Source organism: Lepisosteus platostomus, chromosome 13 (genome assembly GCF_059453375.1).
Source record: "Lepisosteus platostomus isolate fLepPlt1 chromosome 13, fLepPlt1.hap1, whole genome shotgun sequence".
NCBI lineage: Eukaryota > Metazoa > Chordata > Actinopteri > Semionotiformes > Lepisosteidae > Lepisosteus > Lepisosteus platostomus.
Genome location: NC_142623.1, coordinates 43682334 through 43703897, shown reverse-complemented (window position 1 = coordinate 43703897; position 21564 = coordinate 43682334). Strand labels below are relative to the sequence as shown.

At 49.3% G+C, this 21564-nt stretch overlaps 1 protein-coding gene across 1 annotated transcript; it reads right to left on the bottom strand.

Moving 5' to 3' along the window:
* Window positions 1–1022: 1022 nt before the first annotated feature.
* On the bottom strand, window positions 1023–21317 carry gemin5 (gem (nuclear organelle) associated protein 5). The gene is made up of 28 exons (XM_088604817.1): window positions 21051–21317; window positions 20680–20834; window positions 19706–19887; window positions 18960–19114; window positions 18404–18508; window positions 18034–18166; window positions 17047–17212; window positions 15968–16180; window positions 14978–15063; window positions 13936–14018; window positions 13042–13172; window positions 12569–12642; window positions 11721–11902; window positions 11184–11326; window positions 10311–10482; window positions 9856–10089; window positions 8858–8995; window positions 7950–8072; window positions 7135–7230; window positions 6882–7019; window positions 6378–6525; window positions 5578–5697; window positions 4829–5039; window positions 3586–3840; window positions 3042–3204; window positions 2101–2569; window positions 1655–1739; window positions 1023–1360 (listed from the first exon to the last, which is right to left on the bottom strand). Exons 1-28 carry the CDS (start codon window positions 21190–21192, stop codon window positions 1184–1186), a joined length of 4479 nt encoding a protein of 1492 aa, XP_088460943.1. The 5' UTR covers window positions 21193–21317; the 3' UTR covers window positions 1023–1183.
* Window positions 21318–21564: the final 247 nt, after the last annotated feature.

Genomic DNA, 21564 nt, shown 5'->3' with positions numbered 1-21564 from the left:
TAAACATGCACCTCCCACCCACAAGCACGATTGATGGCAGCTCCAGCCTGTAAAACACCTTTCCTCTGAAGCCAGCTTCGCCCCACAAGCCTGCGTGACCCACTGCCAACATTCTGTACGATACTGTTTTGAACTTGTATTCTGGCGGAAACTAGTTTACAATCGCCTGTGATTGATGTCTTGGTCTCTTCTGCTTTATAACTGCTATCTATTGTGGAGAGTAAGGTCATTTGCTTTTGGGATGAATTAATATAATTGTTACCAAACCTGTAGTTTATTCCGATTCTTCTTTCTTAACTGTTCCGTAGCAAGAATTCGGTCTCCATTGTTTGTACAGGCAATAATTCAAACTCCCCCCTTTTTGTTAAAACCCCTCCTGATGGCATTATTTTCTTCAGTTGTTAAGGCAGACTGGCTCAACATACAAACCCACATGTTCAAGGTGCTGGTATAGTATTGTGAAAACTGTGCCTTGGAACAATGGCTTATACTGCAGATCGAGACTCCTGGGGAACCCACTGCAGGAAACGCACCTCAGGGCACCATTATCCAGTGTCTCCCAGGCGGAACACGAGCCACATGAAAATAAAGCACGTCAGGGGCAGACAACCCTGGACTTCAGGTCCCACATTTGCTCTGCTCTTTGCTCTCCTGCTTTAATGACAACTGGGCCAGTGAAGCGGATGAGAAGAGCAGCTGAGTTTTCCAGTCTTATCTGAGAGGTGATTCTGAAACCTGCAGGATGTGAAGGTCTTTAAAAGTGTCCAGGCAGGCTGAGGGGCAGGTTCTGAGGCTTCCCGTTAAACCTGTGTAGTGTTTGACCGGCTGCGCTGCCCGGCCACCTTCAAAACGCACCTGGAGTTAAGGGAAGCATTCTCGGACAAATCAGGACAGGTACCGTTGGGGTAAGAGCTCCATAGTTTGAGATGCAATCACACCAGCCAACAGTTCACACTTCATCAACAATCTTTTATGATGAAGAACCCGACGCCAAAACTTGTGCTTTAAGAAAGACGTACAAGTTTTCTTGCCATAGTGAAAAAACAGTTTATTATTTACAAGCTTACAAAATCGAGGCCGGTTCGCTATCTAGGTATTCTTGCTGTATTCGCAACAAAAGTGGAGAAACGGATCCAGGATTCCTGGAATGAAATCGGAAAAACCACTCGGTACGGTTTTTTTTTTATTCTCCAGCAGGTTCGTCGTTTTTTGTGCAGAATTTCTGACAGGCCTTCCTCTGGGCGTCTGTATTTCCGTACTGCTGCACGAGACCTAGAGCTCTGCCCTTCACGTCTTCAGGCGCACGGTCCATGTGGAGGAGGACAAGGCAGCACTCCACCACGTCCGGGAAAGGGAGGCGCTGAAAGCAGACAGAGGCAACAGCAGCGCTTGCATCAGGCAGAAAGGAAGACAGAGCATTAAAGCAAGGGAGCAGCCAAGCGCTGTGGCACACCTCGGCAAAGACTGTGGGGTATCTTCAACGGCATTTACTAAATCGATTTTCTCTGGCTACAAATAATATTCTCTTTAGGCATCATTCCTCCTGAAATCAAAACACGGTCTGCGGTCACACTGTGAAATTCCTGGTTTATTGTTTTTTAAACTGTTGGAATGAAAACACCAGAATAGGATCCCCAAAAATACTTGGAAATACCTTCACATCCTCGGGAATCTCATCCAGTCGCCGATTCTGTTCGGCGATTTGAGAAACCAAGGGTATTAAAGATCCAGGCTCCTCACTACGATGAGACGAGAAAATAATACTTCGTGAAAAAAAAAGAGATACAAAGAAGAGTGTGTTAGCACTCAAAGTACACCAGGAATGATGTTTTCCTAGGAAAAAAGAAACCTGTAACACTTTCTTCAACAGCCACTAAACTGCATCAAGCTTGTCTCCTCTCGTTTCCCTGTGAGAGGAGCTGTGTGATTGTGAAAGGACAGTGGCTACGTTTACTAAGTATCCTCTTAAGCTGTGGTTCCCCGATGCCAATGCCGAACTCACACCAACCCTAGATCAAGAGGGCAGTGGCAGTGTCCTTAGGGATGTGTTAAACACTCATGATGTACAAGAACACTCTACTGTGTTTGCGCTGGCCAGACCTCGGTCCCTGTTCCCCGGCTGCCGCCTGCTCCGCGCTGGGTCCAGCCTCGGCCTCCGTCTCCGCCTCCGCGGGCCCGTCCTGAGCCCGGCGGTGCTGCTGCACCATGCTGGACAGCTGCTGCTGTAGGTCGGCAAGGGCCCTGCGAGTGGCCTGGAGCAGGGCGTGGGGCTCGGACAGGCAGGCCTCCGCGAGCGAGCCGGCGTCCGGGGGCTGGCTGGTGCTTACTTCACCCGGGCCCTCGGAGCCATTCAGCGGGTCAGAATGGTCACGTGCACCGCCGTCTACGAGAGCCGCAGGGGGCGCAATGCCTGCCCCCTCTTGAGCTTGAGCAGTGGGCTCACTGTTCCCCCACCACAACTCGTACAGCTGCAGGTAACACACAAAGGCCTCCAGGCTGTGGACTGCCGCCGCGCCCTTCACGTCTCCGGAGTCCAGCTTCTCCTTGAACTGCAGGACGGATTCAAGGCCTACAGGAACAAAGGAAGGAAGACATGCTCGACAGTTTCAATCGCACGGCTGCCATTCGCTCTTCGCTGAAACACACCACAAGAGCTCGGCTTTCTACAGTACGTCGGGAGCTGGGCACTAGCCAGTCTTTGTTCTATCTGGACATCCAGGGAGCCCAATCAATCCTAGTACTGAAGGACCTGTGTCTCGGCAGGTTTTCATACCCACTCGAATCCTAAAACATTCAGTCAGCTCATTACAGCTTTAATGGGACCAGTTTAACAGCTTCTTTCAGCTCCAGCAGCTGCTGCTTCCATAGAGACCTAGAAAACTGTAGCTATTTGCACGAAGTGTACTTTAATTTGAAACTGGAAATCTAGGCGATTTTTGGATAATTTGGGAGCACACGAAGTACAGAAGCTTCAGTTCACCCAGCAGCTGGTCCGCACGGAGGCATGGAGGAAGACCAGCGGAGACTACTGCCACCCTTACCGCATGGGAAGAGGCGCGCGCAGAGCTCCTTCATCAGACGGAGGTGTCCTGCGTCTCTGCAGCGGGAGGCTGCCTGCAGCAGCTCCTCCAGTGCCGCCCCCCAGGAGCCCCCCAGGGAGCTGAGCAGGGCGAGCGTCAGGTCCAGGGAGAGCTGGGACAGCAGCTGCGCGGGGGAGAGGAGACACGAGTCGGTCGTCAGGGCCGCAGGACCCAGCGAGGGGTCGAGAGTCGAGAGACGGCAAACTACACAACGAAAGGTGTTCATTTCTGTAGCAAGTCATCATGCAAAACACTGCAAGTGACACCTACATGGATAAAGCCTTTACAGTCAAACAACGGCCAAAGATATTTCGAAGCCAGCATCCTGTACCTCTTCTCAGACAAGTACCAGGAGATGGGACATAATGACGTCAAAATTAATGTAATTCGGCACCTGCTAGTTCTTTCACGGGCTGCAGCCTCTGTTGTGTCACAGGGCCGAAGCCGTGCCTGTCTGATTGTGAGCAGCGCTCTGCAGGCCGGCGCCGGCGCGGCAGAAGCTGACCTGTTTTGTGGGGATGTTCACGGTCACGGCCGGGTTCTCCACGGTCTTCAGCTGCTGGTGAAGCAGCTCCACTCTGCCCACATCGGCGGCAGAGACGCCGAACTCCCTCTCCCACACCCTGCCCACTCCCCTCAGAAGGGCCTCGTCTGGTCCGAGCGCCCAGCGGTGGGTGGAGGCGCTGCTCCAGTTAATCAGCTCTGCCCCTGCCAGGCTCTTGACCAGCAGCTCGTGGGTGCAGTACAGTAACCGGTGTGCCTGTGCCAGGAGAGACCGAGCAGTCGGCAGTCAGGACACTGCAGCACAGCGCACATTTTCAAACACACCAGCTCTCTTTCAGTACCCCCCTCGTGGGAAACAAAATCGGATTTAATTCCACTTTTCAGATATAGTTGAGCTATTTCTGTCAAAAAAGGGAGCAAAGATCTGTGAAGGCCCCTTCAGCCAGCTGCGACCACTATACTGAGAACATGACCAGCTGCCCTGACAGAGAGATGAGGAGGATGCTGATGAAGATGGATGCTGCAATGGTAAAAGCCTGTGTACCTCTCTCAGCTCTGCCGCTGGGCGGTCTTATGATCCCGGAGCATTTCAGCCCGGCATGGGTCACTGGTTCGATCTCGGTGGTTGACCTCCTTTGCGGTCACTTCCCGTTGGCCCTTGACCAGCTGGCGACGCTCAAACTGCAGCACCGTCCTGCAATGTCTTCCCATTCCTCACCCCTACAAGCATCCTCCTGCCACACTTGACTCGAGCGGGGTTTTGCCTGACACCAGCTCTCGGACCAGGGGAGATTTCCGGTGTGGCAACTAAGCGGTCTATCTACGCTAGATCCCGCTGTATTTGTGCAAAAGCCTAGATCATCCGGCACAAGGAATTGGCCCGAAGGCCTGAGGTTGGTGATGTCTCCCTCATTCCTAAGAGACTCCCTGAAGCGCTGCGTGGGCTGCACTTTGCCTGAAGTTCTACGTGATGTCAAGGTGTGCTTCCCAGCCAGCTGAATGTGCACGCGCTGTAGGTCGTACTGCCGCAGAGCACAAAACAGAGGCCAACACGTCCGCATCCAGCGCCTGGGGCTGGGGCAGCACGCAGGATCGCATGGAGACAGTGAACCTGGTGTCTGAGTCAAGCGAAAGGAATGAATGAGTTCCCCAGGTCCGATCACCTCAATCGTGTGCGCTACCGAGCTTATTAGTAAGCCATTCCTCTGCACGAGCTCCAGCGGGCGCTTTGCGTCCTAACTCACCAGTAAGCCCTCCTGGGTCTTAAGCACTTCCTGGGCTCCAAGCCAGTCCTGGGAATTCAACAGCTCCCTCGCACATCTCAGGGAAAGCAGGTGCGACAGGTCGTTTTCTCCCAGGATCAGGGCCACTTCTGCAGCTACTTTTAATGACGTTACATCCCCCTTCTTGGCAATCACCTTGGCAGCATCAAAGCCAGAGTCTGTTGCTAAGTAACTAAAAGATCAAAGGACACCACTGTGTTTGTCAGTTCTGCCCCTGACAGACCCCCGTTTCCTCTCCTCCTAATGACTGTTAGGCATTCGGAATGCATCTGCTGCCTGCTTTAAGAAAACACATTTCTTTCAATCACTTTGCTAAACTGAAGTAGAAACTAGTAGTTTTCATCAAACACAGAATTTTGAGGGTTAAAACGACACATCACAGGTTGACTCATTATTTCTTAAAACATCCGTTAATCCGTCCCTCCTTCCCTCTCTGTCCCATTCAGTGCTGATAACAGTGTTAGCTCCAATGATAATTAACGCTCTGGTACCAAAGCCACAATGCAATCCTCACATTTTCATATGCTGGCTGCCAAGACGGTTGTGAAAGAAACCTGTTGGATGACTAAGAACCATGAATTTGCTGGCAATGATATTCCAGGAGCAGCTACCCGGCGGAGAAGGGCAAAGGCGGTTAACTCCTGTTGCTCCAGTCCAGGGTCGCGGTGGCTAGTGTTAAGGGTGAAGAGACCAGGAGGCTCTGCACTTACCATTTGGCGGCTGTTGAGTAGTGGCCGTCACTCTCGAGCACTGCGGCCCAGGCCGTGTACAGATCCTTGAGAACAGGGTCTTCGGGGCGCAGCCTGGCCTTGGCCAGTGCTATCGCCTCCCTTGAAGAAGAAAGAAACGTTAAACATGTCCTTCTGCTGCTCTTCCTGTCCTGTCGTATGACTGAGCACTTCTCTGTGTGGGAGTCAGCAGGAATCAGTGCTCCGCATCTTTTTCATCTTTTTAAAACTTCCTATTTACTTTTTTTTACAGCCGAGACCAAAACAACTATTTATAAAGCCGAACCCATGCCTCAGCTCTTCTCCCCAACTCCAAAGAGAGGCTGGAGAGTTTCTACACGCTCCAAAGTGTGAACAACTCCTTCACTTCTTTACAGTTCACTCATGCGATCTCAATATACACAGCAGAGCTGCTGATACAGAGGCAACTGATAAAGCTGCAATTTTACGAGCACCACACCAGGAAAGCTCACAATGCTTGCCCCGCCTGACAAAGACACCTCCCTCACCACTCACTTCTTGCGTATTGTGGCGCTCAGGCGACAATGAGAATTCCAAAACCATTTCAAATCCGCCTTTTTCCAGAACTGACCAGAACTAACCTCGACTCCCAGCCAACGAGCAATCTCCATTCACCCCTAAAACCCCAAATCTATGCCTTGGAGCCTCGAGGAGTCGGGCAGGCACACAGGATTTCCTGTGAAGGGGCAGTGCCTCAGCTCTTCGGAGAGCTGCGTAAGTCAAGCCAGTCGGCGATTCCCGATTAACACTCCGCTAATAACCTGTAGAGCTGCTGGGACTTCAGGAGGTCGACCGCCTCGTACACTTTCTGAATGGAGAGCAGGTACGAGGCGGCCTTGACGAACTGCTCCTGGAAGCACAGCTGTTTCACGAAGGCCTCCACGGTCCTCGACCACACCTGGTAGCCGGCTAGGGGAAGAGCAGAGAAGGCTATTGAAAGCTTCGGTATGGAGCGCCAGCAACTCTCAAGCTCATACACAGAGGCCCTTCGTGTCAGAAGGAACATCGCACCAAGCCCCCCGGCTTCCCCCACAACAACCTCAGGCCCACAGCACGCCAGCGTCCACGTCAGGCTCTGCCGGGGGGCCTCGGTGGTGCTTCGTCACGTGTGGACAGCAGGTCAGGGCTGTTTCTCTTCGCACACGGTTCGGAGTTTCCCAGCACCGATTCCCCCAAGCATTTTCACCACGCACTGTAACTCGGAAGGACTCCAGCTTCACCACGATAAATATTGCCAGAAAAAGAGTAAAGAGACCACCACCTACCCATTGGGGCAACAGAGACCAAGTGCTCGGTCAGCTCCCCCTTCTCAGTGGCCAGCTGCAGCGCCCCAGCAATGTCCCCCTTCCAGAGCAGCAGGCAGACAGCAGCATCGCAGTGACCTGCCTCCACGTGATTCTTTTCTAGAGGGGCAAAGGAACAGGCCAGCTGCCGGTCACATCTCAACTGCCCTCACACAGTCAGGAGCGTGTGAACAAGAAGGATTCACTTAAAGATGCTTTCAGTTCGATTTCTCACCTTCTTCCTCAAACATTCTGTAGAGAGCTTTTCTGTCTGCAAACAAGCCGAGCTGAATCTGGTCCCCGGCTCCGGGCTCATGCCGGCCTGACGCAGCTGCAGAGAGGACGGGACAGAGACCACCCAGCCAGGGTTACTGCAGGCCAGGCGTGGCGATGGACACACATGAATACAATCTCACAGTGGACCGGGAAGGGTTTATAAAACACTACATCAAAGAAACGACGAATACTAAAGGAATATAGATCGTGCTTTTAGTGAAGAAAATATTTAGGGATCTTTTAGAATTATTAATTATTTAGAATTAAGTTCAGGTCTTTGACCTTGAGTTTTCGTTCTCATTTTTGTTTAAATAAACACCATTAAAGTCTTGAGAGCGTGAGGAGTCTGGGGCTCTTTGATCTAATTCAAAGGGATAAGCATCAGCCTAGGGAGACTGCGGACCGTAAGTCCAGTTTTCGGCTGCAGCTTTGGAACGGAAAGAGACCTTGAGTCAACGGAGAAGCAACAAAAAAGGCCAACGCAAAGCTGGGATATAGTCAAAAGGGCAGAATTTGAAATTTAATGTCTGCTGCACTCTGTGCTGCTTTAGTCAACGACAAGAAAACCGCTACCTTGGAAACAGTCAAACCAACACTGCTGTCTGGGTTCAGAGGCCTGAGCTCACAGACGGGTTCAAGCAGCCACAGCTACAAAGAGGACCGAGACGGGACTGGACTCAGGCGGCCGGAGTGCCGCGAGCTCACGTCCCAGCCAGCCCCGTCTCGGGGGCGCGCGGGAGCAGCCGGGCCCGGGCGCGGACGTGCGAGCCTTGCCTGAGCCGTGCCGGACCGCGGCCAGCGCCAGGCAGTCTCCGTGGAGCTCCTCCTTCGGCCGGTGGTCCATGGCGGAGCTGAGCGGCAGGACGGAGCGGGGCTTCCTCTTCTTGCCAGCCGTCTCTGGGGGAAAGGCAACATGGCGGCAGGGGGGGTGAGAGGGAGGAGAGACACAACCTGACGCTGGGGGGAGAGGGAGGAGAGACACAACCTGACGCTGGGGGGAGAGGGAGGAGAGACACAACCTGACGCTGGGGGGAGAGGGGGTGGGAGAGGGAGGAGAGAAGGGATGGGAGAGGGCGGAGAGAAGGGATGGGAGAAGGAGGAGAGATGGGGAGACCTGCACGAGACAATGACTCGAGCTGGGCTCCGCAGGGGGCGGGGGAGGCTGAGAACGGTGAACCCCACCTCCAGCTGAGGGACAGCCGGGAGAGTCTGTGGGATCGGCCAGCGCTGGTGCAGCTCTTCATACTCGCTCTCCCTGGGACTAAATTTTAGTGAGCGCGATTTTACTGCTTCTTTGTTATGGAATGACCTTCTCCCCAGCTCTACGAGAGTCAAATAAGTTTGACACTCTTCAAATCCAAACTCAAAACTCAGACTGGATGCCCCCAAACCAGCATCTGTGTAGCCATTTCAGTCTCCTCTTGTCCTGTTTGAAGCCTGATTACAGACTGTTACTCGGCCAGCGGCTCAGATTTAATCCAAACCTCAATTTACGAGCCAGTTGTGAAAAAGGAACCCATGCCTGGAGAAAGCCTCAGATCTTTTACTCATTGCAGCCATTGAATACCCCTGGACAAGGTTTTCATTTCATCATCTGGTCCACAGTTATAATCATAGGTGAAAGCAAGAAGCCAAGATCATTAATGAAGGGGAGGTAAGACTTATCACAGATAAAGACTAACCTTGTTTTTCTCTTTTCTTCTCATCCTTAATTGTCTCTCTTTTCACAAAAGAAAAGGCCTTCCCTCCATTGTGTACTTTTTCCAACACAGCCTTGTCTTCCTGGCGACTAAATTCCTTCCTAGATTCTTTAAACCAAGCTGGAACAAGAACAAATGAACCGGTTACCCATCCGTCACTAACGGAACACCCTGTATCTCCCTGCCGTTTCTAACCCACGGGCAAGGAGTTGAAAAAACTGCTTTACAGCCTCCAACCTTTTCAAGTCATAAACCGATCTGATTACAGCGGTACTTTCAGGTACTCGAAAATGTGACAGGAACCTATAAATGTGAAAAAAAATGACAGAAAGGGCTTCGTAATGTCTCAGTACAACATCACAGACCGGGAGGGAAACAAAGAGCATCAGTCACGATTTCAAAATGGTGCCAGACACATTTCTAGGGTGACTTTTACTGCCTGCAAATCAGTTTCTGAAAGAAAGCAAATGTCCAGAGCGACCCATCAATGCACAGAAGTGACGTAGTTTGAAGTTTGGGGGATGTATCAGGATGTAACTGGGAGGGAGGGAACCAGAAGTGATCTGCTCTAGAGCACAGGGCTTCACTACCCCTCCGGTCTGGGAGACGCTTCCTGTCTCCCGCGGCTAGGCGTCTCCCGTGTCTCCGGCGGCTAGGTTTCACCGGACAGGGGTCCGGGAACAGTCTGAGTCATAAATTAGAAAAGGGCTAAACTTCATTTTCTTAATATTCCAATCACTAAAAATGAATTAAGCTAAAACACATTTTATATAACTGAATTAAACTGCATGACTGATACGCGACTAAAACTAATTCAGTCTTAGCCAACTAAAAGCAAGAGTGAAACTTAGCCAAAGTTTAGTTGACTAAATAAAAAAAGTGTGAAGAAAATCTGACTATATCTAATAGACGTTTTAGTCGACTTGACCAAGACTGAATCAGGAACTGATGGCTAAATTCCCACTGGTCAGAGGGAATACCTGCAGGCCTGGGAAGAGCGGCTGTCCTCTGGGCTTCCGTCTTCTCCTCCTCCTCCTCCAGGTGCGCGGGCCCCTCCTGCAGCCGCGCGGAGCCGCCGCGCTCCTCCTCCTCCCCGTTGACGACCTCGCTGTCCTCGGACCTGCTGTCGTTCCGGCTGGGCTGCTTCTTCTTCTTCTTGGCCTTTGGTTTTGGCTGGGTGGTCCGCTTTTTCTCCAGCTCAATCCCCTTTTTTCCTGACCAAAGGAGGACAAACCACACCGCACTTGGAAGGCTTCCTGCACTCCGGTGTGTCCGAGAACTTCAATAATGTTGAAACCCAGAAATAATCCGATATGGCCCTGTACCCCGTCCACCCCCACAGCAGTGCATGCTGGGATGGCTCCCTACCGACCTTGCTGTCATTAGGGTGGTGATCGTGAAAGCGAGCAAGAGTTAGTGCCGTTAGCGGGCTCACCTTTTGGGGGCTTTGTGTGCTCCTGCTTGGACACAGCCCATTCCTGGACGGTGAAGTCATCCCCTCCTGTCCAGACCACATCGGGGTCCACAGGGGACCACTGGACACACAGCAGACGGCCCTTGTGACCCCTGTAGTTGCACACGGCCTCTTCCTTCAGCACGTCCCACACCTTCATACAATTACAACACATGCAGTCAGGCAAAGGTCAGGACTGCTTGCAGTCTATTTGAATTTTTTTCGTGTATCACTAAAAACACATGAAAAACAAGTAAAAGCAAAATCTGTAAGAGGTAGCGCTGGAAATAAATCTAACCGTGATTTGTTTAGGCAGCATTAGGGACACGGTCACTGCTGTAGTATTTCTATACAGCCACATACAAGCCAATGAGGCACGAAAGAGTTAAATAATTATTAGCTATTATTTTGGCTTGTAAAATAAAACAATGCAATCTGAACACTAGATAATTTTGCGATTATAGATCTGAACACTTTTAAAGGATGTGCAATGTTTACTGTCCTGCGCTTGCTGAAATTAAGGATGCATGAAACATAGTGCACTCAGCCTCTTTTCTTCTGTATAAACTGTGCCAACTGGACTTAAACTTAAAAAAGCCACGATGACAGCGGCTTCATGCACGACGCAGGGCCTGACAGAAACGTTCATGTTCATGGTTTTAAAACACCTACAGGAGGGTTATGCAATTCTGAAAGAGGTCATTTCGATATGAGCATAAAAACTACACTTCTGACCTTTCCTTTATGATTAAAATATCTTTTTTTGCTATTAAAAACCCCAAATCCCCAAGCAATTAAGTTTGAGAATTAAAAAATTGGCACGTCAGTCCCAGCAGAACAGCGTGCGTGACTAACCTGGGCAGTCCCATCGTAACAGACGGAGACCAGTCTCCCGTCGTGGTGGGGACTCCAGGACAGGCCGGTTATCTTGGCCGTGTGGCCCGCGAGACTCCGGTAGGGCTCGGTCACCACGGCAGGACTGTCTGGAGGAGCCTCTTCTCAAATAAAGAAAGGGAGAACAGATTCATCACCCCTTCCTCCCACGGCAACCTGGACTTCCAGAGGGTGGATTACAGGCGCTTGACTACGAGAAGAAAAGGGATTCAGTCTTCAGTCTTCAGTGAGGAGCTCTAAGTGGGATCATTATAAAGCTGCCTGCTGTCTTGCTTCCCTACAGCAGACCATGAATAAAGCCGATGGAGACGAAGGGAATTTCCTCACTGCAGGACTGCAGAACCGACTCGTACTTTCAGCTCTAGGATTTCACGCAACGACGGGGATATTATCCTCTAGAGGCACCAGCCTCCTACTTCCTTTCAATCCCGACTGCACAAGTGGGAAAGGCACCCACAGACAAATCCCGCGAAGGTGTGCACGCCGAGTCCTGCTCACCGATCACGCTCTTGAGGTTGTGCACGTACACCACCGCATTGCTGGAGCCAGAAGCTAGCAGGTAACCGAGGTCCGGTTGGCTGCTGTGCTCGTGGTGCCAGCAGAGGGCATTGATGATCTTGTGATGCTGCTGAATGGTGCAGAGCAGCTGTAGGTGAGGGGCTTGAAATACATCTACTGACCTGTAGAGCACAAACACACAAGATGAACTAACACCTCACCATAGCATCCAGGTTGGGCCTTCTGGAAGGAAATACTTTACTTAAAGTGCCTTTGAAGAAAGAAAGAGTAAACTAGTGATTCACTCACAGAGACAACCTGCACTCTAACAAAGTAGAAATGAATAAAGAAAATCCAAGAGCTGAGCTACAAAAGCACAAACAAAATGATCAAAATGGCAACAAAAGTATTGCGGGCCCATGACTTTTAAGAAAGTCTTCAAAGCTAAGCTGAAGCAAACAACAGAATGGGGGAAAAAAAGCTCCCCCTCGATCTGCAGAACTGCATAGCAATGTAAATGTGTCATATTATTTCACAGCTGATAATCTTAGGGTGCAGCTTCCACAGGGTGTTAGATAGTTAAATACCTTTTAAACTAACACATTGCCGAGCAAGTTAAGGTGCAACTTTTTTTTTTATTAGGTACTGTGGGTCAATGCATGATTATCATCATTCTGCTGGATGATGGCAAGATAGGCAATACCCAAATGACTCAGCCCAGCAGCTCCTAACGGTTGTAAAAGTGGGATCTTATATCTCTAATAGAACACACTGCAAATGTGACTGGAGTCTGAAGAGTGCTAACAGGTCAAGTTATTCCTATTCTCCATAAAGGTTTAGAAACTCACCCATCTTCATTCCCAATGGCCAGTATTTTGCCATCAGGTTTCCAGCTGAGATCAGTGTGTGGTGACAATTTGTGCTGAAAAAAACCACAGCAATTCCACTTGAAAAAACATGAGCACAAATACTTGTTTTCTGCCTTTATAGCAAATGTTCTAGATTTCAGACATTGGAGTCAATCTTACACGTACGTTTAGCATGAAAACATTAACCAGTGTTAATCTGGATATAACTGGAATAAAATCTATTAATGTTGACATTTTAACAGTTTTTACAGACCTTTACACATCGTTTAAAAATCACTATTTGGTGACAAGCCCCTTTACGGGGGTAAAATGCCCCCCCATTTGAATGGTCATGTTTAAGGGAGGAATTGATTCTTTCAGAAGAAGGTACAGTTACTCCCTAAGACCACGCCCTCGCTGCCCACCACTACAAGAATACAGTCTCCTCTGAAAACAAAGCCCCTCGTTCGCACCTTAATGCTGTTCGTGTCCCGAATCACTTTATCAACATCAGTGGCTTCCTCTGCCAGCTTCCAGGGGTTGTGCTGGAAGATTACCCCTTCCCCAGCACAGCTGTACAGAGCCACTGGAGGCCTGTCGTCTCCTAGCGATTGGGACAGAGAGACGGCCCATTACACCAGCACTCAAAATGAACAAGAGCCTCCTTCTTCCGAAGCGCCAAAGGCCTGTCTCCAGTTAGAGCACACAATATGACATCTTTACTGTGTACATTATCCTGGAAAATTGATTTTACCGAAAGGAAACTGTGCGGGGAAAAAAAACAAAGCCAAGAGCTTCGGCAGCCACATAAAACAGAATCTTTTTTCCCGAAGAGGAAACACAATAGCGCGTGAAAACACACAAAGGGCACATCTGTCTGTGGAGAGAGTAAGACAGATGCAGCAGAATAAGCAGAAATCAAATCTTTCATGTGAGTAGGTTTTCCAATCATCAGCAACTATGTGAACGAAGGCAATTATCTTTACAGCTCTGGAGATGTGTGACAAAGCAATAAAAATGCCACTTGCAGCAGCCAGTTAAATCAGCTCCTGTTTTCTTGAATTCCCTGTAAAGACATCTGAAGGAAATTAAATGTTTTTTTTTTTAAACACTCCCTGGTTAATGCTCTCTTATTACAACAGAGGCAAGCTGCTGTCTTCTTCGTTTTAATTTAGTACTTCCGGTTTATTTATCTTTTCCACTTTGCCGAGCTGGTGAAGACATAGAAGCAGGGGATGCTGACTGATACAAAATCGTCCGATTTGTTTATCCGTGTATCCCACAGATGCTCAATGATAAAACAAAACAGCTCCTGTAGCTATCCAACCCCTGCCTAACTCTACCTTTCAGCAACAAAGTGGACTTACCAAATGACAGAGGCGGTATCGGGGGTCCCCAGGCTACAGTATACACCGTCTTTCGGTGATATGTGCTGGATATTTGAGGGGGCCTGGCAAATACAAATATGGCAAAACGTTACAGAAGGGCTTGCAAACAACACTACTGAGCTCTGTATAATTGGGGATATAAAACAGAGTATTAACAGGGCCGCAGTAGCCTGCTGGGAACATTCCTCTGTTCATGGCTACCTTCATGTTGTGAATAAGATGGACACCTTATTGTGACCAGTAAAGTGCAACCGTTTACCAACCAACTTTCCTAAACAAGTAAAGTTTGCAGCCTCGTTCGCTGACCATCCGTTCAAAAATGATAGCAACTTGTAGTTAACGAAGTTAACAAATGTGCAAAATCACTGACAAAAGCTTATCGCGTGCTCCTCTTTGTGAACCCTCTGATGAATGGGATGGTTAGTTCGAGATGCTGTGCGGATGGATATTTCCCAGCATTCCAAACAAAGGCCAATTCGATTAAGGCTGTAAGAAGAAAGTTTCGTAACCTTTCTGTCCATCTTGCTCATTAATCTGTTCAAAGACCGCTGAAGAAAGAATCTCCTGTGTCTTGAAGGACCCCGGGAAGTCAGTGTCTCCAGCGTGGCTGGACAGCTTGTTCCAGGCCTTGACACAAACTCTCTTAATAAACACACCTCCTAAAGAACAATAATTACTGCAGCGCAAATTCTGCATGCCAATAGTAATGGATTCTTTTAGTATGAGACAAACTTCTGGAGGGCCTGTTAAGAAGGGAACGCCCCACTTGCGAGGGTATTCTTTGGACTGACAATGACGGGCTGACAATTCCCTCGCACCTCACGGACCTAGAGATGGCCTAAATGTGGACAGCCTCAACGCAGACAGGCCTGGTCGTCTCGGAGACAGTCTATATGTGGACAGGCGTGGTCAGCATGGGGACGGTCTAAACCGTGAATCTGTTAGGGCTCCATCAATAATGGTGCGGCCAGTTTTGTATAATTGTGTGCGCTCAGAGCATGCTCTGCCTTCTCCCACTTACTTGCTAGAATAGGCCTCATAAATGCCAATCTTGCCATCATCGGTTCCAAATGCCAGGCAGCCCTCCTTCAGTGGATGCCAGGACAGCTGAAATGAACACAGCTAAGCTATAAATCTGAAGCTGCTATTGACAGAAAGAGCCTCAGGCTAAACAAACAAGTATTAAGATGTTAAGATAATCAAGAGGCAAGACCGTCGACTTCAACAGGCTGTGAAATGTCAAATCAATTAGATTGCTGTGCACTGGGGGGTCCGTTTCGTCTCTCTCGCATGGCAATGTTTCTGGCTGGAGAAACAAGGGCTTGAATTACTGTATCTCAAATTGTTTTTTAACCTGGTCTGCCGGCCGCCAGGCCCAAAAGACAAAAGCAACATGAATTAAGCTTTACAGTGTGACGGAGAAATATTGAAAGAAAGCTGACATTATCACCTGCATTTTCAAGATGTTATGTGTTGGCTACATCACACATGAATACCTACAGTGTCCTGCTTCCTCCTGTTCTATGAATGGTGTCTACAGATACTGCCAGGATGTTTACAGGCTGTAAACCACGCCCTTTCGCCGAAGGGGAAAACACTGAGGTGTAACACTAATAGCCCTCCCTGTGATATTTTGGTGGAATAGGTAGTATGCCTGAGAGATTATTAAAAAAAACCTCTAAAGACAGAACAAGTATAACAAATTCAAGTCCTACCAAAGAAGAATGTATTTTCTTCCTTACATCTCTGTACCTCTGATACAATGAAATGATCTCCCTCCTTGTGTAGCCCCCTACACAAGGATAATTGCAACACTGAGGCTTCATACTCGAAACTGCATGTTGTTTTAAGTCTAGTACGCCAACTACAGCAGAACAATATCCAGTTTCACATTTTTGTGTGGGAGATCTCAGAAATGTTACAATTTTAAAGGCTTTTAAAGACACAACAATATTTCGATACCCTACTTAAAGAAACGGACCCTTGAAGAAACGGACCCCTCATGACCTACCGCTGTAACCTTGGACTTGACTCCCTGCCAGAACGCCTTGGTGTCGTACTTGTTCTTCAGGGACAGGGTGCTCCAGACTCGGATCATGTTGTCTCCGACGCCCAGGGCAAGGGAGCCGGTATCCACCGGAGAGAAGGTCAGCGCGTACACAAAGCCGCCGAGAGACGGCAGCGTCCAACAGCACTCCAGGGTAGACAAGTCCCAGCATTTTATCTGCAACCCAGGAAGAACGGAGCCCTTTACAGCTTACCAAGGCGCTGACAACATCACCCCAGCGGAGTGGTGAAACACCACCCAGAGGACACACGAGGACACCATGTGGACGAGCAATGGAACCCGGAGCACAGGAAGTGTGCCCAGTTTACCCCAGGCATGGTGCGAGTGTTTTCTCTCTTCTCTTTTCAGCATGGAATAAACCTATTACTTGTTGCTTTGCAGCCTACACATGCTGACGCAGCTCCCCACCTGAACTATGGTGCGAGTATGGTACAAACTGACAACATATCTTTCAAGAAACAGCTGGATTAGATCCTTTCATCAACTAGATACTATCACATGAGCAAGAAGGACGGAATGACCTCCTCTTGTTTGTAACCTTTCTCATGTTCTTAAATGAAAGATGAGTGCTGCTTGAAGGGTTCACTATCACTGTCACATCCTGGAAAAAGCTGCCCGTTCTCTTCTGTTGATGGCTCAGACCATGAGAGGTTTGTTAATTAAGTCCAGGGCTTCATTAACAAACCCTCTCTGCTTCTGGATTAGCACAGCCTTCTGCAGCCTCAAGGAAAAAATGCAAGCCGACGTCTGAGAAACCCGAGTGCTGTGAGAAAGACCCGAGAACAGCCCAGCTTGTAAGCAATAAACAGCAATCTTGGGCATGATATCAAACAAGTGTGGCAAAACTGATGATGCAGGACACCTTGTTTTTCACTATCTGCACCTCAAGGAGCAAAAAAGTCTGCTAGAGAACATTGTTCTGTCTGGCTTTATTTCAGCTTCCTGCCTATCTTATCTGCTAATGCAACACAGTTCCCTCCGTGTGCTGCTGCTGCTGCATCTGAGAAAATGAAAAGTCTTACATCTCTGTCCATAGAGATGCTGATCAGAAGTTCTCTGTTCTCCTCAGCGCTCGTGGAGCTCATGTTAAAGACAATCCGCGAGTGGTTCTGTCCCTCAGACGAAGGGCCCAGCACAGCCCACTTCTGTTTACCAGACTTCACCAGGTCCCACAACAGCAGCTCACCCCTGCAGCAAGAGACAAGATCGGGAGAGAAACAGAAACGCAAGTCATTCATTTCTTGCTCATTTGTAAAGGATATTCCAAGATAAATATGAATGACCAGAACTGTTAGGAGTGAATGCCGGCTGCCGCAGCCACAATCCTGATCGTTTATCCCGATCCTTAAAGATTCTTTTGGACAATCCAGCACAACAGCTGGGTTGACAAATCTATTGAGGTTAAAACAAAAGGTTAAAGCAGCCTCAGGCCAGGTGGTAGCCTGCCCCGCCCCAAGCTATCCAACAGCTGGAGTACTGCACGAGCTTGCAAACTAACTAGCTATCCTACTATTGTATCCAAACAATATCAGTCCAACAAGATGTCTTTGACCACAACAAAGATGCGGATTGATTACAGAGGATTCATCAGGGGCACAGGCTGCCCATGATGCCGGCCGAGGAAGAGCAGGAAGAGATGTTCGCAGCTGAGTGCGAGGCAGTCAGGATGAGGGTCTGCACCTCCAAATCTGAGGTCAAAGTTCTGTCCCAGGAAAGAGTGGCTGGCTCTCTGCAGGTGAGGCGGAGGACTCGAAGCACCTCGGGGGCTCGTTCCTCTACCGGTGAGGGGGGAGGAGGCCGGTGAAGACATGCAGTGCAGCCGCTGTACCGAACCGCGGTGGTGGAGCAGAAGCTGAGCCTTCAGATGAAGCTCATGAGTTCCTGTCCTCACCTGCGGTCGCGAGCTTCGAGTAGTGACCGAAAAAATGAGATCGCAGGTACATGCCTGCACGCAACCAAGGGCAGCCCTGGGCCCTTTTGATTTAAGACTTTTCCGAGGGGTTTCATACCCAAAACAGCTGGACACTATGTGTGTCGGTTGGCCCTGAGGCCAGTGCACTGTGAGCCACAGCCTCTCCTTCACAGCGGGATCCACCCCAACTCCTCTCCTCTTGAGGAACGGAAGCTTAAGCGTCATCACCCCTGAAACACACAGAAGACACCGTGAGCTCCTGCTCTGTAGGGTGTATGTTACCGCATCCCATGTCTTAATTCACTAAAGGTCTTGTTCACAGGTAACCCTTCCCAGCCCTTATCTGCTAGTGTCCTATAGCCACAGAGATAAACAAAGTCCTCAAGGGTCAATAAACCAGTGAAGCTCAGTGCAAGACTTAAACAACCACAGTTTGAGAGAGTTCAGTACACTTAAAAAAAGCAAACCTTTTCCCTTCCTGGTGCTCCAAAGGCGGATTGTCTGGTCCTTGCTGCCCGATGCCAAGTAACAGCCTCTCTCGCTCTCATCTTCCACCTCCCCATTGGCCACCTCTGTCAAAGGAACAGAGGGGTCAGGGGAACTGCTCTGTGCGTTCGCCCAGCGGGTCTGAATGCTCTGATAGCTGGCAAACAATAAGTGATACCGGCTGTCTTACCCAGCGGAAAAAAAGGCAGAAACTCAACATCGATTAAAATACGAAAAGAGACTGCTGGCTACAGCAGTCCAGAGCCCTGATGTTTTCAGATGAACAGCCTTGGAGTAGAGACCACTTGAATGGGACACACAATGCCAGGCGAGAAGCACAGAAGACACAGATCTGTGTGAAAGTCTGGCTTTGTGCATCATGCGGGGTCTGAGGCAGACGCTCAGAAACAAGACTGGCATTCATACCAAAGAGCTGGACGATTCCAGCTCTTCATATTTTCCATCTTCTTCCTCTTCAGAACCCCTGCACCTGTCGTCCATGATGCCCACCTAGGTCACCTGGCGAGAGCTCTGTACCTGCGCTTTCCTCCGCCGGCCGGCTGTAGAGCGCTTCCTCGCCAGGCTGGGGGCACCAGGCCAGGCCGTGGATCTCGTCATCGTGGCCTCGCAGCCGGTGCACGACCTCGTTTTTCTTACTGATGTCAATGACAATCACCATCCCATCTTTGTACCTGTGGGAGAGGTCAGCGAGAGCTTCGCTAACAGCACCAAGGACCCGCCAGGCCCGACGGGCCCCTACCTTCACAAGGAAAGCCACATAACAAACCACCTGTATCTCCTGTGTGTGGATATTTTTCCTTTTTCCGTAACTTCCACCATCAAAATACAGCACCAAGAACTCAAGGTGTACACTGATTTTAAGACAAGAGCTTGAGATTTTTCTTTTTCAGTTAGATGAGAACCACTGGTAATGCAAAAAAAGCTTTTTCCAACAGGTCTATTGAGAAATGACATGTGGTATCACTGTGATTGTGAAATACGAATATGCAAATAAAGCCAATTCAGATTTGCGTCATGAACGTGACTAACGTAAGGCGCACTGCTTGAACAATTAAAGCAACAGTGATCATTTGGAGTGACAAAACAGGGAGAACTCTGGGTACCCCAGGTTTGGACAGTGAGCTGTCAGAGGTACCAGCCCCACCCCCCACCAGCTATGTACCGTAACACACTGGAAGAGATGATCAGTTTGTATATTACAAGACATTCAGAATGACTCGTCAGCTGCATGGAAAATGTCCACTCATTTGGCAAGTACTTACCCCACAGCGATGTGGTTCTCATTGTGAGGAGAACAGGACAAGCAGAAGATATTCCTGGGCTCAGGGAAGAAGCTGTGTGTGTCGTTCCTGTTGTGCCAGTAACACACCACAACCCCCTTCTCATCCCCGGAGACCACCAGGTCCTTTTCAATGGGAGACCAGTGCAGCGCTGTTATGGTGCTCTGGAAACAGAACAGCCAAAATACTGCAGCACAAGTGGAGCAGTCAGACGAACCCAAAAAAAGCAGAACCTGCCCGAAGAACCGCCTCACACTTGTGGTCTCTGTGATTCTCTTATGAAGGGGGTGTATTTAAATGGCAAATCTTACTAAAAACAGCAGTCATATCACTGTGCAACTCACACTTGGCCACCCACTGAGGTTAAGTAGGTGTGAGCCTGGCCAGTACCTGGATGGGAGACCTCCTGGGAAAAACTAAGGTTGCTGCTGGAAGAGGTGCTAGTGGGGTCAATAGGGGGCGCTCACCCTACGGCCCATGTGGGTCCTAATGCCCCAGTATAGTGATGGGGACACTATACTGTAAACAGGCACCGTCCTTCGTATAAGACGTAAAACCGAGATCCTGACTCTCTGTGGTCATTAAAAATCCCAGGGCGTTTCTCTAAAAGAGTAGGGGTGTGACCCCGGTGTCCTGGCCAAATTTCCCATTGGCCCTTAACCATCATGGCCTCCTAATAATCCCCCTCTATGAATTCGTTACTCTGCTCTCCTCCCCACTGAGAGCTGGTGTGTGGGGAGCGGACTGGCGCATCATCCAGGTGGGGCTGCACACTGGTGGTGGTGGAGGGGATCCCCATGACCTGTAAAGCGCTTTGAGTGGAGTGTCCAGAAAAGCGCTGTATAAGTGAGGGCAATTATTATAATTATAAAAACACTCTGGAGTAATCACAGAAACAGCAAGGACTCATTTGAATAGAGCTCCCCGGGGGAGCCTACAGAGAGCTCTGCACTCACCTGGTGGGCTTTGTGTTCTTTTAGCAGAGCTCTTTTCTGCGAGTCCCAGACTTTGACAGTCCCGTCATCTGAGCAGCTTGCGCAGAGGTCCTCTTGGCCAGGGTAGCGACAAAAAGTAAAACCCGAGACTCGCTCTCTGTGGCCAGTCAGCTCACCTGAGAGGAACAAGGCAGTTATTCGACACCTCAGGGCAGAGTACATAGCTGCAATAGGGAAGGATGTTAAGTCTTGTTAAGGATGTTAAGTACATAAACAGAATTGAAAAGTAAAGCTTTAAGGTACTGACAATATAATTAAGGTGTCACATACAGTACAGGAAAAAAAACACACACAGCCTTTTTAAGGGACTGTGAATGTGGGGAACAGCTCACCTAGGATAGCTGGCGATTGTGAACTGATCTGCAGCAAATATACTGAATTTTTAGCTCCAAACCCCAAAACTCCCTTGACATTCGTGTCACTGGACCGGGAGCAGTACCAGTTTGGAGACGCTGATAAAAGTCTCTCGGACATCCTAACTCGCTCAGCCAGTACTTAAAGAAGAGCTGAGAAAGTGTGGACCATCACGCAGCGAAACTGGAACAGACGCACGCTGGGGATCCGCTCATGCTGCTGTCTAAACAGAACGACAGCCGCACGACGAACAGAACTGTCGCAAAAACACTACAGGAAGCGAACAGGGTTAAACTTCATTCACCTTCTTACGCGGCGCAGAAGTTATATGTAAATCAACTATAACATTTAACTCTTGGCAGTATTTTCAGCGTTACCATTTTTAACTGAATTTGGCGCCGCTTTTTTAAGAGTTAATATTAATTTATATGAATCAACGTTATAACTCTTGCGGGTACGGTCAAGTGTCATAAACATCCATCCATTTTTTAT

Bases quoted from the DNA above. Each gene is read 5' to 3' on its own strand.
- gemin5 (XM_088604817.1), bottom strand. From the start codon at position 21,192: ATGTCCGAGAGACTTTTATCAGCGTCTCCAAACTGGTACTGCTCCCGG. The intron at 5,040-5,577 runs GTAAGTGCAGAG...TTGATCTTTTAG, and splicing joins TACTCAACAGCCGCCAAATG to TTACTTAGCAACAGACTCTG. The intron at 2,570-3,041 runs GTAAGGGTGGCA...TTGTTCCTGTAG, and splicing joins CGCGCGCCTCTTCCCATGCG to GCCTTGAATCCGTCCTGCAG.